The following is a 14,082-nucleotide window of genomic DNA, read 5'->3' as shown; positions in this document are numbered from 1 at the left end:
TGCACCTGAACGTGCAAGCGATACCTGCGAATTACATGCTTCCAAGATGGTCTAAGAGAGCAACCGACCTTGCACCTGAACCAGGCGATGGGCATAGAGCTATGCATTTCGGCGTCCCCACAACAAACACCCTAAAGTTTAACTCTCTCTGTCGGAAGTTTGGGAAACTCGCTTCTGATGCATGCTTCAATGATGAAGCTTATAGTTTTGTCTCTGGGCTAATTGATCAGGGCAGTGTTGGGGTTGCTGAAATAAAAGCTAGAGCGATCGATGAAGTTGCACGAGGCGAAGAAGCCCAAGGTCATGCAGCAAATGAACAACTCTCAGGAGGTCCCAGTACAGGGCAGCAGGATCCACCCCCCGTAGGACTACGAAACCCACCAAAGTCAGCAAAGAAGGGGAGGCCAAAAGAAAAAGAGAAGCGAAGGAAGCCACTAATTGAGCTTCGAGAAGATGAAATGAAGAAGAAAGCAAAGAAGGACGCAGCGAAAACGAAGAAAGCTCCAAAGCCAAGGGAAAAGAAGACTCCATGCAAATATTGTGAAGATGAGGATCACAACGTGAAGAACTGCCAACTCCTTGCCGCTTTTCTTGCTGCGAGTGCGAGCGCGAAAGCTCCAGGTGTCGGGCCAATCCTTACACTTTAGGATGTTTCGTGAGGGGAACAATGATGAATTACCTTGTAACACCCCATGTCTTATGATAAAAAGTTGTGTTGACTAGTTGTGAATGTTTGTGTTTTGGGATTGCAACATACTACTACATGTGTGGTTTCAAAATGCAGAATGTTGATTTTTGAATTATGATGGTGCCAACTTATAAGTTTTTTTTTAAAATAGTACACAATGGTTGAATATCCTTGAAAACATGTTTAGAATCTCTGTGAAAAAGCATGATTGCAACATTTTAAAAACATGATTGAAGCTTCTGTAAAACATGGTTGAAGCTTGTAGGAAACATGGTTCAAGCTTTTGGAAAAACATGGTTGAATCTTTTTGAAAAATAATGGTTGAAGCTTTTGGAAAACATGGTTGAAGCTTTTTCAAGCAATGATTGAAGCTTTATTAAACATGGTTGAAGCAAAAAATAATGGTTGAAAAGATTTTGGAAAACATGGTTGAAGCTTTTTCAAGCAATGGTTGAAGCCATTTTTAAACATGGTTGAAGCAAAAAAAATGGTTGAAGCTTTTTTAAACAATGGTTGAAGCTTTTGGAAACATGGTTGAAGCATTTTCAAACAATGGTTGAAGCTTTTTTAAACATGGTTGAAGCAAAATAACAAAGTTTGAAAAAGGAAAAAGCCTTGAATGATTTAAAGTGTTGGTTTTGCTATGCAGCAAGAGTTTGGAAAGGAAGCTTATTTACATTATGCTTCCAGCAAAAAAATCACAGGGGATGTAGCAAAAAAATCACAGGTAAAAATGTAGATTTTTGCCATGCAACAAATCTAACAGAAGGTTGTAGCTATTTTTTGTAAGCTTCCAACAATTTGACTGTGACAAAATTGCACAGAGATTCCCTTGAAACTTCTATGGATGAAGCTCATAACCAGCAAAACAATAAACGGGTGTCAAATGCATGATCATGTTGGCAAAAGCAGAAAGATCACATCCATTAAAGAACGGGAGAAATGCTTCATCCAAAAGAGATCAAGTTATCATCGGTTTACATACCAAAAAAAGAACACAACATGTTTACCGAAGTTATCGTTAGGGTACATATGAACGCGCACTACTCTAATACTATCAGAACGCTGCCACCTCAGACATGATTCTAGACCTAACGAAAGAAAACGAGCTTGATCGTCTTGAACCCTCCCGCAAATTAAGCCGCCAACTCTTCATTGAATGCCCGCTCCATTGGGGCATTGTTCATTGGGTGAGTGCAAAGGTTGTGCACCACATCCATGCGGTATCGCGCCACGTCTTCCTGTAAAAATGAATGAAAAAAATTAAGCAAGTATGATACTAATTATTCTTGTGTTGCATGAGTATTGAAAAAAGGAAAGTAGATTGCAACAAAATGACAAAGAAATTACCTGATTGAACTCTTTCATTGACTTCCCATCAAAGTTCTCCACATATTTGAGCCCGAAAAAGCCACAATCACATCTGTGAGATTAAAAAAAATTCTCCTTCATATTTCCGATGCATAAGTTGAAACAAGCAAGAATGTTGAAATGGAACACATGATTGAAGCAAAATTCAAAAAGAAAACTCACAGGTTATCTTGCTTTGGGTAATCCTCTAGGTCAACACGGGCGAAGGATCCAACATCGACATTGAATTGGCTGTACTCTTGTGCGAGGGCTGCAAAGTTTGTGATCTACCACCAAGAAACACACACAAAAGTTTGAAAAAAAGGATAAGGTGTGTGAAGATGACAACATGGCATTTATGTAGATGAAGCAAAATTCAAACAGAAAATTTAAAAAAAGAGAGCATGAGCCTACCAGGTTATTTGCTTGCTTCTTCAAAGGAGATTGTTTTCCTTTTGAATGGATTGAGTCAAATACATTCCACTGCTTGTATAGCAAGTTTGCGCAAACAATTATCCAGTGCTTATCATGAACAATTGTGAAAAAAAGCTGGAAAGCACAAAAGAAAGGCAAAAAGGGGACTCAGACACATGTAACTGATGTGCAAAAAAGCTTCCAACATCAATTAGAGTTGCTACAATGTGTTTCAAACAGATGTTGTCAACATCAAAAATAATTGCTACATATGTTTCGAAAAGAAATGCTACATCATTGGATCATATTTTCAGAGTTTTTTGTGGTGCGAAACAAAAGTAGGCTCTCTGGAAACTTACGAGGTCATATTTATTCGCCTTGAACTTTGTCACAGCCCTTTCAAGCTCGGGTATGAGTTTTGCTGGTTGGAAGGTTGTTGGGTCTTGTTTTAGTAGCATCTACTTGAAGGATACAACAAAAATGGTTAGTGTGTGTTGCAACAAAAAATGTGAAGAAAAAAGGAATGAAGCATTGCTTGTTTCTGCAAAAACTTACCCCCGCGTGGACTGAGAACATGTATTTCTTCCGATTCGTACCACTTGCTGCACGGGATGTCATGTTGTTCATCTCGATGCATAGGGACATAACCTCATCATTCATATCCCCACGAGGCTTGAAGCATACCAGGAATTTCTTGTATCCAATGTAAAATCCACCCATCTTGATGAAAGGTGTCCTGTTACCATAGATGCAACCAAATGAATCATTTGTTTCGAGCAGAAAAAAAATAAAAAACAGAAAGCAACAAGAGATAGGGCTTAGGTAGCTCACACTTGTTCATTGGCATGTGATCTCCTCAATGGTTTCCCATGCTTTACATACTTCTCATACATGGCTGCAGCTGCATCAACCTTTTGCTTCTTTGCCTTGGTATTTTTTACCGCTGGAACTTTGGCCATCCTCTTCTTCCTAGTGTTCTTGTCATGTGTGCTAGGGCCACTGCTTGCCTCAACAAAATGCTCTTCTGTAGCGACCATATTAGGAGCTGCAGCAAAGCAACAAAAAATGGATGAGTTTTGCAAGGGATTGTACAAAAAAGAGAATTTGATGCAATCACACATATGTAGCGAAAATAAATGACATGGAGAAAAACAAAAAGAAATGATGCAGGATGAAGGAAGCATACTTGGGCTGTCATCATCGTCTGGAACAGGGAACACGGGGATGTTTTCAAATATGGGGCTGACTGTGCTTTTCTTGGTTATAGGCTCATCCGTGCAATGCATCATCTCGTAGTCTTCGGAGCCTTTTGGGAACAACTCACAGGATGGCTCGTCGTCCCAAATGCCAGCTGTCGCACTCCTGGGTGCATCATAGAAGAGTGGGGGGCTGTGAGGTGAGACGTTCCCTTCCATCTCAAAACTCACTATTTGTTGCTCACGAGTTTCAGCAGCCTCGGTTGCTACTTGTTGCTTCAATCCGGTGACTTCATCCTTGTTAATGCTAGGTGTTGTACCTTCAGCTTGAGCTTGAGCACCAATGCCATCATTTGCAGCTTTAGCATCATTCTCTTTTCCGCGACATTCGTCCATGATAGGTGCTTCGAAGGAGAAGTTGGGCTCACTGGTAGCTGTGACGGCATCTCCAACATCGCGAAGGAGGGCAGCCATCCGGCTGCACTGCAATCCCTTTAAACACTGTCCAAACTTGCCTACAACATCATCCACCTCCGCTGCAAAAATACCCTTGTGCTTGTCGTAAAGCATTTGAAACTGAGTTGGTACCTACAACAAAAGCCAATTATTGTACATTTTAGTCACATGTGTGGATGTAAAAAACATAAATGTGGGTGTGGCACATTAGAGGTATGGATGGAGCGAGAAAACAAGTAGGTATGCTACTGTGTTACTATGTATCAGATAAAGAGTGTGATTGTAGCAAATTACTGTCATGTATGTAGGTAGCAGATTTATGATATGGATGTAGCAAAACTATAACATTGGATGAAGCAAAAACAGAAGGTAGTTGTAGCACACTAGACACATGGATGTAGCAAAAAAAGCCTAGTAGGTATGAACTTAAACCACATATGAAGCAAAAACAAAACATGGTTGTAGCACATCAAAATGAAGGATGCAGCAAAATAAAAAATATAAACTTGCAACTTGATATAACAAAAATAATGTGAAGCCTAAACAGGAAATGAAAATGTACCCTTAGATCTTGCATGCTAGGGAATGATTGCTGCAGCCACTCGTTCAGCGATGATGATAGGTGTGGTTCAGCATCAACATTTTGTTGAGCCTCGTTTGATTGAGAGTTCTTTGCTTGATTTTCAGCACCTTGAACTTGGCTTCCTTGGCCACTAATTCCTTGGCCACTAGGTGCTTCAGCACCACCTCCCTGCCCACTAGCTGCTTCAGCACCAACTTCCTGTCCCACAAGTTGTGCTGCATAGGGGGTGTTGCACAAACTCCGGATCTAGGAAAACAAAACATGAGTGGCGGAAATAAGAAGGCTGCCATAAACTAATTGGAAAAGCAAAGATTGCTACATGCAAATTCAATGAGCAAAAAACAGGGGGGTGTTAATACTCCATTGACAAAAGGAAAATACATAGGCGGGATGTAGCAAAATTACATGGGTGTGTTTCCCGTAGAAAGGTTGGATAAGAGTGAGCTTGTTCTTGTCAACTTTATCCAGCCACTCAAAATCCTTTTGGCAAACAAAACGTATCCTCGGCACGGAATAATCAATAGCATGCTCATTTGGGAGGCCCGCCGGGATATCAACATGATCCATGTATATGATCTGCATGGGATGGAAAAAGGACATTGGCCAACAAAAAACATAAAAGTCATGAAGGTTTCATGCAGCAAAGGGAAAAAAATGGAGGTATTTCATAATGTTGCATTGCATACCGCTAACATGGGGAGGCATGAAGCAATCTGGAACTCTTTTTCTGCGTTTGCTTGCATCCTCTTCTTCTCTTGAAAGACTCCAACCTCCTCCATCGCTCGTGCCAACAAGTGCTCATCCCAAGCGAACTCATGCACCAAAGACATATCTTCCAAGGAAGCAAGATACTCAAGGTTCACCATATTGCCCGTGCCTGGGCACAAAACTGTTGCCAACGCAAGGAGTGCCCAAGTCCTATTTATCATATCCACGTCCTCCTCACTGCAACTAGTGAGCAACTTGACAACATGGGCGATTGGAGCCCTGTTCCCCTCCTTGTAAATGTTGCGAAGATCATGTTCATCACTCTTCTTTAGAATCTTCACGGGTCTATCACCGGATGGCACGTTGAAAATCCTTTTCACCATAAGCTTGCTGAAGGTGATAGATTTGTTCTTGTGTTTGAACTCAGAGAGTACGTGATTCGTGTTCATCGCAACAAACTCAATGAGCTCATGGGGCACCTTGAAAGACCGGATGTCCAACAAGTCTCCAAACGGTCCCTCCCTTATGATTCTCTGTTTTTCCGGTGATATTTGCTTCCCAATCTGAGCCAGCCTTTTTGAGTTAAACCTTGACTTAAAGCCACATAGATTGCCTTTCTTCTTAATCTTCTTCTTAGCCTTCTTACTCCCCTCATTCTCACCAGAGTTACCTGCAACGTCTACAAAAAAGGAAAACACACAAGTCAATAAAACCATAAAACCGTACCATCAGAAGCTAGGAAAGAAACATTTTGCCTGCTCTTGCCTTATCGAATCCCAAATCCAACTTCCCACAAAAAGGTACATAATGCCAGCATGTGTATTTCCGTAACCAAACACCGGCTAATGATTAAGAAAACGAGTAAGGACCATTATCTGCCAAGCTTGATTTCAAACTATATTCTCTCCCCAATCTACATTCAGACTGCTGCACTAAAAATCACCAAACTTGTACAATTCGATTATACTGTAGTGTAGCTTCCCCTTTTTGCAGTGTTTGAAATCTCAAAAATGACACCATTGCAACAGAGAATCAGCGACGAGAAATAATTTCGGACAGAAAGAACTTAATCATGCAATCCCGCTGGTTCTTATTACTAGCAATTCAAGCTCTTCTGTCAATGAAAAATAACCAGGGATATACTAGTGCAGTGGCACGGGGATTTTTCTTCTGGCCAACCACTGGGTAGGGCCTAAGCAAAACATCTAAGAACTTTTTGGCCACAAAAGTCTGTTTCCAGAGTCATACCCAAATCCACCAATCTAATGAATCTTTTAGTAGTTGCTCGTATGACTGAAACAAGAATTTGCAATACGTCAACTCCCTCTGCCCGCACCAGATCAGATCGGCAACCATGATTCACCGCCGCGCCAACTCCCTCTGCCCGCGGGAACCCCACCCCGGCCCCTGCCTCTGTCCGCGCGAACGCCACCCCGACTCCTCCCTGGACCCGCGGGAACGCCACCCCGCCGCCTCCCTCGACCGCGGAAACGCCATCCTCGTCCGCGCCGGTGCCGGCGGCGGCCCGCGGCTAGCGACGCCCTAACCCTAAATCCAACGGGGGAGGGGGGAGAAACAACGAAAATGGAAGCATTTGGGCTCGAGTTACCATCGGGGGGAGCCATAGATGGCCGGAGAATGGAGATCCGCCCTGGGCCGCCGCCGCCGACGCCGACGCCGTCGCCCTGCGCGAACAAGCACGTCGCCCGCGCTCGCCCTGCTCGAAACGAAGGATAGATCGGATGCAGCAAAAATGACTTTGGAAGGGATAACTAGGAGCGCGTTAAAAAAAAAGGTAACACGTGGCGCAACGGTGTCCTTGGATAAAAAAACAGATCGTACGCACGGGGCGCGACCGGCGCAACGGTTCGGCCAGCGCACCGGCCACAAACACTTCCCTAATATTTTATATCAAATTTTGATCATAAATTTAACTAACAAAATGTTCACACATGACAAAAAAAAATTATATCATTGAAAACTATGTTCGAATACGAATCCAACGACGTAATTTTTATTAACATGCATTAATATTTTGTTAGTTTAATATTTAATCAAAAACTAACACAAATTTTAAAGGGGACCAATAAATCCGAACGGAGATAGTAGGAGTATACGTAGTGGAACAGTTAGGTTCTCGACGTCCGGCCGGCCGGCAGAGCAAGTGTAGAGAAAGAGACTGACGGTGCGCATGCTTCTTCCGTCGGATCAAGCTGAGCCCAAATGGCTCAAAGACGATGCCCTTGGCGCCAAGCTGCCAACACAGACCTCTCGCATTCTTCGCCTGCTGGACCCCACGACTGGATTGGATTTGAATTGGATTTTGCGGGAAAAGTCAAGCAATGACGAAAACCAGCTAGTACTAGCTACGAAGGAGTCCATGGATAACATTAAGATGGTTTCCCGATGTGTCGTTGTTCGACGTGAATGTGTGTCTGGTGGATGGGTTGGGTGGATATGGATGGGTCGAGCAGTTATTTCCATGGCGTTTTTGACTTGCCATGCAGTCGCCACACGTTGAAATGCTTATCCCTTTGCTTTGCACAAGAAAGAAGAAATGCTTATGTCTTTGCCACGTAAAATAAAGTGGCTGCCCTTTTACCCGCAAAAAAAATGCTTATCAATTACGCTTACCAATCGACCAAACCATGCGCGTGAATATTGGTGTACTACTTGAGATAATCAACATGTTTATTTCATTTGACATAGATATCATCCCGTTTAGCCTCTGGTTGACCTTGCGATAATTCTTACTACATTCATTAAATAACTTTTTTAGAATTCTTCCCTAAGGATGTTTTAATTACTTTTAAACTGCGAAATTGCTTCACATCCGATGTTTCTATATACAATCTGCATCACACACTATATCAATATGTCTCATGTTGGTATCTGGTTATTTAATCAAATGGGTGATGGGCAAGCATTGCACATGCATCGGCCAAGAATTACTTCACAAACTGACAACCTCGACTCACACTCATGGCCTGCATTTACTTTAGACCCCGACGAATATGCTTCTGAATTTTGTGCAGGTCAGCTGTCACGTTATATTTTACCCTATCCTCCTCTGAATTACTTGAAAGTCTAGTTTTGTCATATATCAAACTTACTTAAGTTTGATCAAGTCTATAGAAAAAAATATATACTATTAAGGCCTAAAACACCAAATAAGTTATATTAGATTTTTTTTTCTTAAAACATATTTCATATTATATGTTTGGTATCGTATTGACATATTTTACTATATACTAAGTCAAATTTAAAAAATCTGACTTGTGACAAAACTATAACTTCAACGGATAGAGCACATATGAATCTAACTTAAAAGTTTTGACAAAATAGTAGTATGTGCTATGATATTGTAAACCATGTTCCATGACAAAAAAATACCATAGGAATATAATATAATGATGAGTAATTCACCAAATTAAGGTTTCTTCTATATCTAAATAGCTAGCCCCTACTAACATATTTCTCTCAACATGCAAGCGTGACACCTCATCAAGCAACATGCATTAGAAAAGGTCCACCTTAACTTTCAATGAGTCATTGAAAAAGGTTCATCTCAACATGCAAATACGCATGATATATTTAATAAATATTTTACAAAAATACAATAATCAAACAGAATAAACCATATGTATGTTTAGTTTTAGTTCTCATGTTATTTATCCGAATATTCTTATTTCCATAAAGTCAGTATCATTGAAATATATTGCAAATATTCCCGCAACAACGTGCGGGGCGTCATCTAGTAGGGACATCACAACATTAATTAATTCAGCTGTTGCGTTTTCTTATCACGCATATAAACATTGATACACAATGGGAGATTAACCGGTCAGAGTAGCCGGTTAACCAACTTGACACGAAATGAATTGATCATCGTAATCAAGGGCCCCGACTGATGAAATTATAATCAATTAAGCGATGATTGATTGAAGCCTCACTGTCGAACTTTTGCATCATAGGCAAGCAACTGCTACCACTTATTAGAGTACATGCAGTTTGTCCTATCCGGCCTCTCACATTTTGTTTCGCACTCTACAAAATAATGTGTTTGTTGTATGATTCTAATGCTTAAGTAAGGTCATACATAAGTGTGTGCCTCATACCCGGCAAGTGGCTAGGTTGGGGTCTCAGGTCTTAGATGTTAGGCTTGGCTGTGATGCCTGTTTGGTATTAGGCCCAGGCTATCTGCGCCACTTCATCAACTGGATAGGTGTAGCGACAATCTGTTGCTTAGACGGTGGCTTTAGTCTTGCTGCTGTATCACTTTGTAAGGTCTTGTGAGAATAATTAATAAAGTGGCCGTATGCATCGCCCAGATGTAGAGGCCGGGGGTCATCCTCCTTTTCTAAAAAAAGTCACACATAAGCTAGTCACGATCTCTAGTAGGTCTTTGTTTTCTGCACATGCTTCTCAACAGTAAAATACTAGTAGGTGACGTGTATATATTGACCAAGAATCCATTGAGTAGCTTTGAGTTTTGCAGTGTTAGTCAATAAATTTGCAAGCTATAACTTGGAACCTAGGCAAGCTAGCTTCTCACTCATTCTAAGAAAAAAGATATATCTTCTGTGGCATCAGTATTTTTGGAAGAAACATAGGGTGGCACCTAGAGGTCTCAGAATATATCGGAAATACGAGTATAATATGCAGCAAATTAAAAGCAACATGTTTTTTTCACTGTGGGCATGCAGTGCACTTGTGTTGAGCTGGTCGGAAAGGGCCCGAGCGACCTTCCTGTCCGGTTCCTAAAGGACATGCGTCTTCCATTAAACAAAGAGTTAATTAAACAGAACTTCACGACTCATGTGCGAACACCACCTTTGAGACTTATTCATAGGTCTCTTCAGATCTGATCTAAACTCCTTCCGTTTCTTTTCTGAAGCTGCATCTGACCAAACGCTTAATAGCAAACTTGTTCAGGAAGTGATTAATGGCAACTGGAAAAATCAGTTCGGTGCTTCCTATAATCTTCTTCCGAGAAGAAAAATTGGTGGCTAAATCAAGCAGTTCCACATCATAGATCACAACTGACCAATAATCTTCTTTCGGGAAGAAAAATACACAAATGACAGCAACAGAGAATAACAACAAAATTAGTGCTAGTCTACCACTTTCCATTGTTTATCGACACATGACGTTAACGTGCTGATGCTTTTCACTTTCTTTTTTTCCAAACAAAGAATTACCCCGCCTGCAGCGAGCTACAAAATAAATACGTAAATCAACCTAAAGTATCCCCCTATCAAGGTTGATGATGTGACATGACCTCATGTCACGCACATAAAAGAATCCGGTGGCCTCATCAAGCAGCCCGCCGGCTCCAACCTGTCTAGCAGGCCCTTGCGCGCACCGCATGCCTAGGCTGTAGAATCTGTCTCTGCTATCTTCCACACTCCCATTTTCAGAAGTAATCAATGCACTGATCCCACCACGACATTGGACAGCATCAGCCTCCTGCGCGCACACATCAAACGTTGTTCAGCGTCAAGCCCTCGCTGCACCTTGCGGCCAAAACTCACTGTCGTCGATACTATAGATGACATGCCGCTTCACCTTGGTCGCCGCACGAGAAGTATTCGGACACCTACGCCCAGCCACCGAAGCCAAATACTTGTCCCTCGAGCCGATGTAGTACCCCAAAGATGATGCCCCCGTGTGGGTGACGGCGCAGGAACCTCGCCATCATCCGATCCGGGAAGCCTGAATCTGGAGTTCCCTAATGCAGACAGAAAACGCGAATCACTCCACAACGCCTTCGCTAAGGTAACCACGCCCACGGTTGCTATTGTTGACGTTTCAGGCCAAGGTTGACCTCAAGAAGGTTTCACATGCAAAATCGCGCCCATCTCTGGTTGGACCGCCAGGTCCACCTCCACCTTCATCCAGCACGCATCATGGGTGACGTTCCAGCCGCAGGGAAACCTCACGACCGAAGCCGCCATGGTGTCATCGTTTCACACAACCGTCGCCTGCGTGGGTGAGCCGTCGATGAAGGAGGAGCCCTCGCCTCTGCGCCGCCGACGTTGGACGACGCTATGCCTAGACATATACTGAACAAAAGAAAAGGTAGGAAAAGAGCAACTTTGATCCTCATCAAGCAGTTGCAGCCATCAAAAATGATGTAAGCGCATATGGTTCGAACGTGATATACACGCGCATTGTAAAGCGGGCCTTTCACGAGTAATGGGCTAGTTCGTTGGGCTGGGAGAAAAAGCCCAAATAACCAGAAGGCTCAAATTTTTCCGGTAGAGTAGCCGCCCTTTACGACAGTTGGGCCAAAAAAATACGGCCTCCTTTGGTTTGGAGGAATTTCATAGGAATTTTAAAGGATAGGATTCTTATAGGATTTTTTCCTTTAGAGCCCTTTGGTTCATAGGAATAGATTTCTATTCCTACATAGAATTGGTTCCTATCCTTCACCTTTCATAGGAAAATAAAAATGAGCCTAGACTCAATGAAAAAATTCCTTTGGTGTCAACCAAATGACATCTCGTTTCCTATTCCTACTCATAGGATTTGAGATACATGACATCTCATTTCCTACAAAATTCCTATTCCTATGATAATTCTATCCTATGAACCAAAAGAGGCCTACAAGTGTGATGGAAGCCGGGGTAGACAGCAGATCTAACACTCAAGATTCTCTAAATAAGGAAAACAGATAGACAGAAATGCCAATCGCTGAGAGGGCTCGATGTAGACTTAATTTTACTGTCGTAAATATCCAGTCGTGGATCCATTGACCACGGCGCGAGAGAAGATGCCACCACCAAAATTCTACCTTGGAGACAATCTGACAATTTCACGCTCCTGTCACCAATGTCTAACCGTGATAAATATGGACACACCAGACAAAACACAAAGAGATGTCACAGTCCCACCAAGGTCGTGATTATCACTGGCATATTGCCACACACCATCTTTGTGATGTGATGTATCAATGAAGGATCGCCGCCACCCGATGCCACACTCCTCTCGATGCCTCAACCACCAAAAGCAGGGCAACGGTGAGACATGCAGTGCAAACCTGCCATCATCCATTGGTCCCCTTAACCAATGCACTCCAAGATGATGCCCCAAGGGAGAAAAACACACAATTGTAGTCATCATCCGATCCGAGATCACCGGACCTATGGTTTTCCCTGGAGCAGCAGGCGGGTACTAGGCGAGAACAACATCGACGACACCTCCAACATAACGGGACCCTAACGTGTCAACATCGTTGAACCGAAAAAATTCAAGAACGTCTTCGGCCGTCTATCTCACCGCAGCCGAACAATCGGTCCCACAACATGCCACACCACCGGTCATGATGATGGCGTAGGAAGGGGAAGGGTTGGGGCGGCATCGCTTAGGGTTTAAGGGGGAATGCCCGAGTCGACCCGGGGAGGGACGACACGAGTGCGAAGTGCCTACAAACCAGTGTGTAGTACTATAGAGTTGCATTGTGCACATATCAAGAAGGCACACATGGTATCAATGGCCCCTGGCGCCTTATTATGTTTTAAGAGAACGTGTCATACATAAATCCTTAACAACGATGAGCAAAGTTTTACTCACATGAGCGTTATGTTTTCTTGGAAAGAGGGGAACGCCATGGTACTCACATGAGTGTAGTATAATAAGAGCAAGTACAATGGTAGGCTTATAGCCCGCTTATATGGCAATTTTATCTATTTGAAGGAGAGAGACATGAAAAAAATAAAGGGAGTGGGCTATCATGCAAGAGCCATACTATACACGTGCTTCTAGGTAGATGCAATAAATGTGAAGAAAAAAATAAAGAAAATATGAAAAAAAATACTAATCTTGTAGTCAACTTTATAACCAACCTTGTTGTATGAGTGACCATAAGTGATGGATATACATGGTATGGCCACATCTTATAGCCAACAGTTGGCTATACTAACCATGCTCCCAGGGCATCTCCAAGGCGGACCTGCAAATATCTCGCAATCGTCCGGACCGCCGAAGCCGTCCAACGCGGGCCTGTATCGGTCTGCGGCGCGGTCCAGACGTACTTTTTCCCGCAAAATGGAGACAAACATGAGGGAATTTTGCGGGAGTCCTGACATCTTCTTGACCAACAAAAAGCCTCCACGTACCGTTTGTACTCTGTGTCCGCACACGATGGCTAGTATTTAGCATAATGCATTGTGCTAATTGCACCGGATAGCTAACATTTTGGTGGAAGGTAGTACTAGATTGTGTATTTCATTTGACGGAAGGTGCTAATTAATATTTTTTTATTAAGCAAATTAGCCGGTCATTTGGCAGAAGGTTGGCTTCCGCCATTGCATGCATTTGGCAGAAGGCAGCCTACCGCCATGGAATAGCATACTTAGTGCCAGTTTTTTTGAACAGCTTAAAAAATAAGCTGCCTCTCCTTAAATTAAAAAATAAACCGGTTCGTAAATTTGACGATACTTATAAATTAGTTATCACATAACTAGTTCAGAACCCTAATAAATGAGAGAGTCAGCTTACGAAAAAACTGAGGAGGAGGCAGCTTATTTTTTAAGCCGTCAAAAAGCTGGCCCTTAGATTTGGTGGAAGGTTGGCTTTCGTCATGGTGGTGTGCTTAGTAGCCTTGCTTACTGATTTTAGTAGGTTCATTTAGCCATATGTTTTGAATATATGCGGCTACGACTGGATAGCCACCTCTCATATTC

At 42.6% G+C, this 14,082-nt stretch overlaps 1 protein-coding gene across 1 annotated transcript; it reads right to left on the bottom strand.

Moving 5' to 3' along the window:
- Positions 1–1,712: 1,712 nt before the first annotated feature.
- On the bottom strand, positions 1,713–11,352 carry LOC123084133 (uncharacterized). The gene is made up of 15 exons (XM_044505896.1): positions 11,239–11,352; positions 11,046–11,126; positions 10,672–10,864; positions 7,005–7,112; positions 5,374–6,074; positions 5,093–5,263; positions 4,667–4,933; positions 3,639–4,236; positions 3,284–3,497; positions 3,008–3,188; positions 2,812–2,910; positions 2,453–2,587; positions 2,222–2,325; positions 2,039–2,111; positions 1,713–1,929 (listed from the first exon to the last, which is right to left on the bottom strand). The coding sequence occupies exons 1-15, from the start codon at positions 11,350–11,352 to the stop codon at positions 1,825–1,827; spliced, it is 3,144 nt and encodes a 1,047-aa protein (XP_044361831.1). The 3' UTR covers positions 1,713–1,824.
- Positions 11,353–14,082: the final 2,730 nt, after the last annotated feature.

This window comes from Triticum aestivum, chromosome 4A, assembly GCF_018294505.1.
Source record: "Triticum aestivum cultivar Chinese Spring chromosome 4A, IWGSC CS RefSeq v2.1, whole genome shotgun sequence".
Classification (NCBI taxonomy): Eukaryota; Viridiplantae; Streptophyta; class Magnoliopsida; order Poales; family Poaceae; genus Triticum; species Triticum aestivum.
The sequence above is the reverse complement of the archived record's forward strand: the minus strand, read 5'-3'. Positions and strand labels throughout refer to the sequence as shown.

Coding starts and splice junctions, on each gene's coding strand:
- LOC123084133 (XM_044505896.1), bottom strand. CDS start 11,352: ATGGCGGCTTCGGTCGTGAGGTTTCCCTGCGGCTGGAACGTCACCCAT. Junction 3,498..3,638: donor AGACGATGATGACAGCCCAA/GTATGCTTCCTT, acceptor GCTTTGCTGCAG/CTCCTAATATGGTCGCTACA. Junction 2,326..2,452: donor AGAAGCAAGCAAATAACCTG/GTAGGCTCATGC, acceptor TCTTGGTGGTAG/ATCACAAACTTTGCAGCCCT.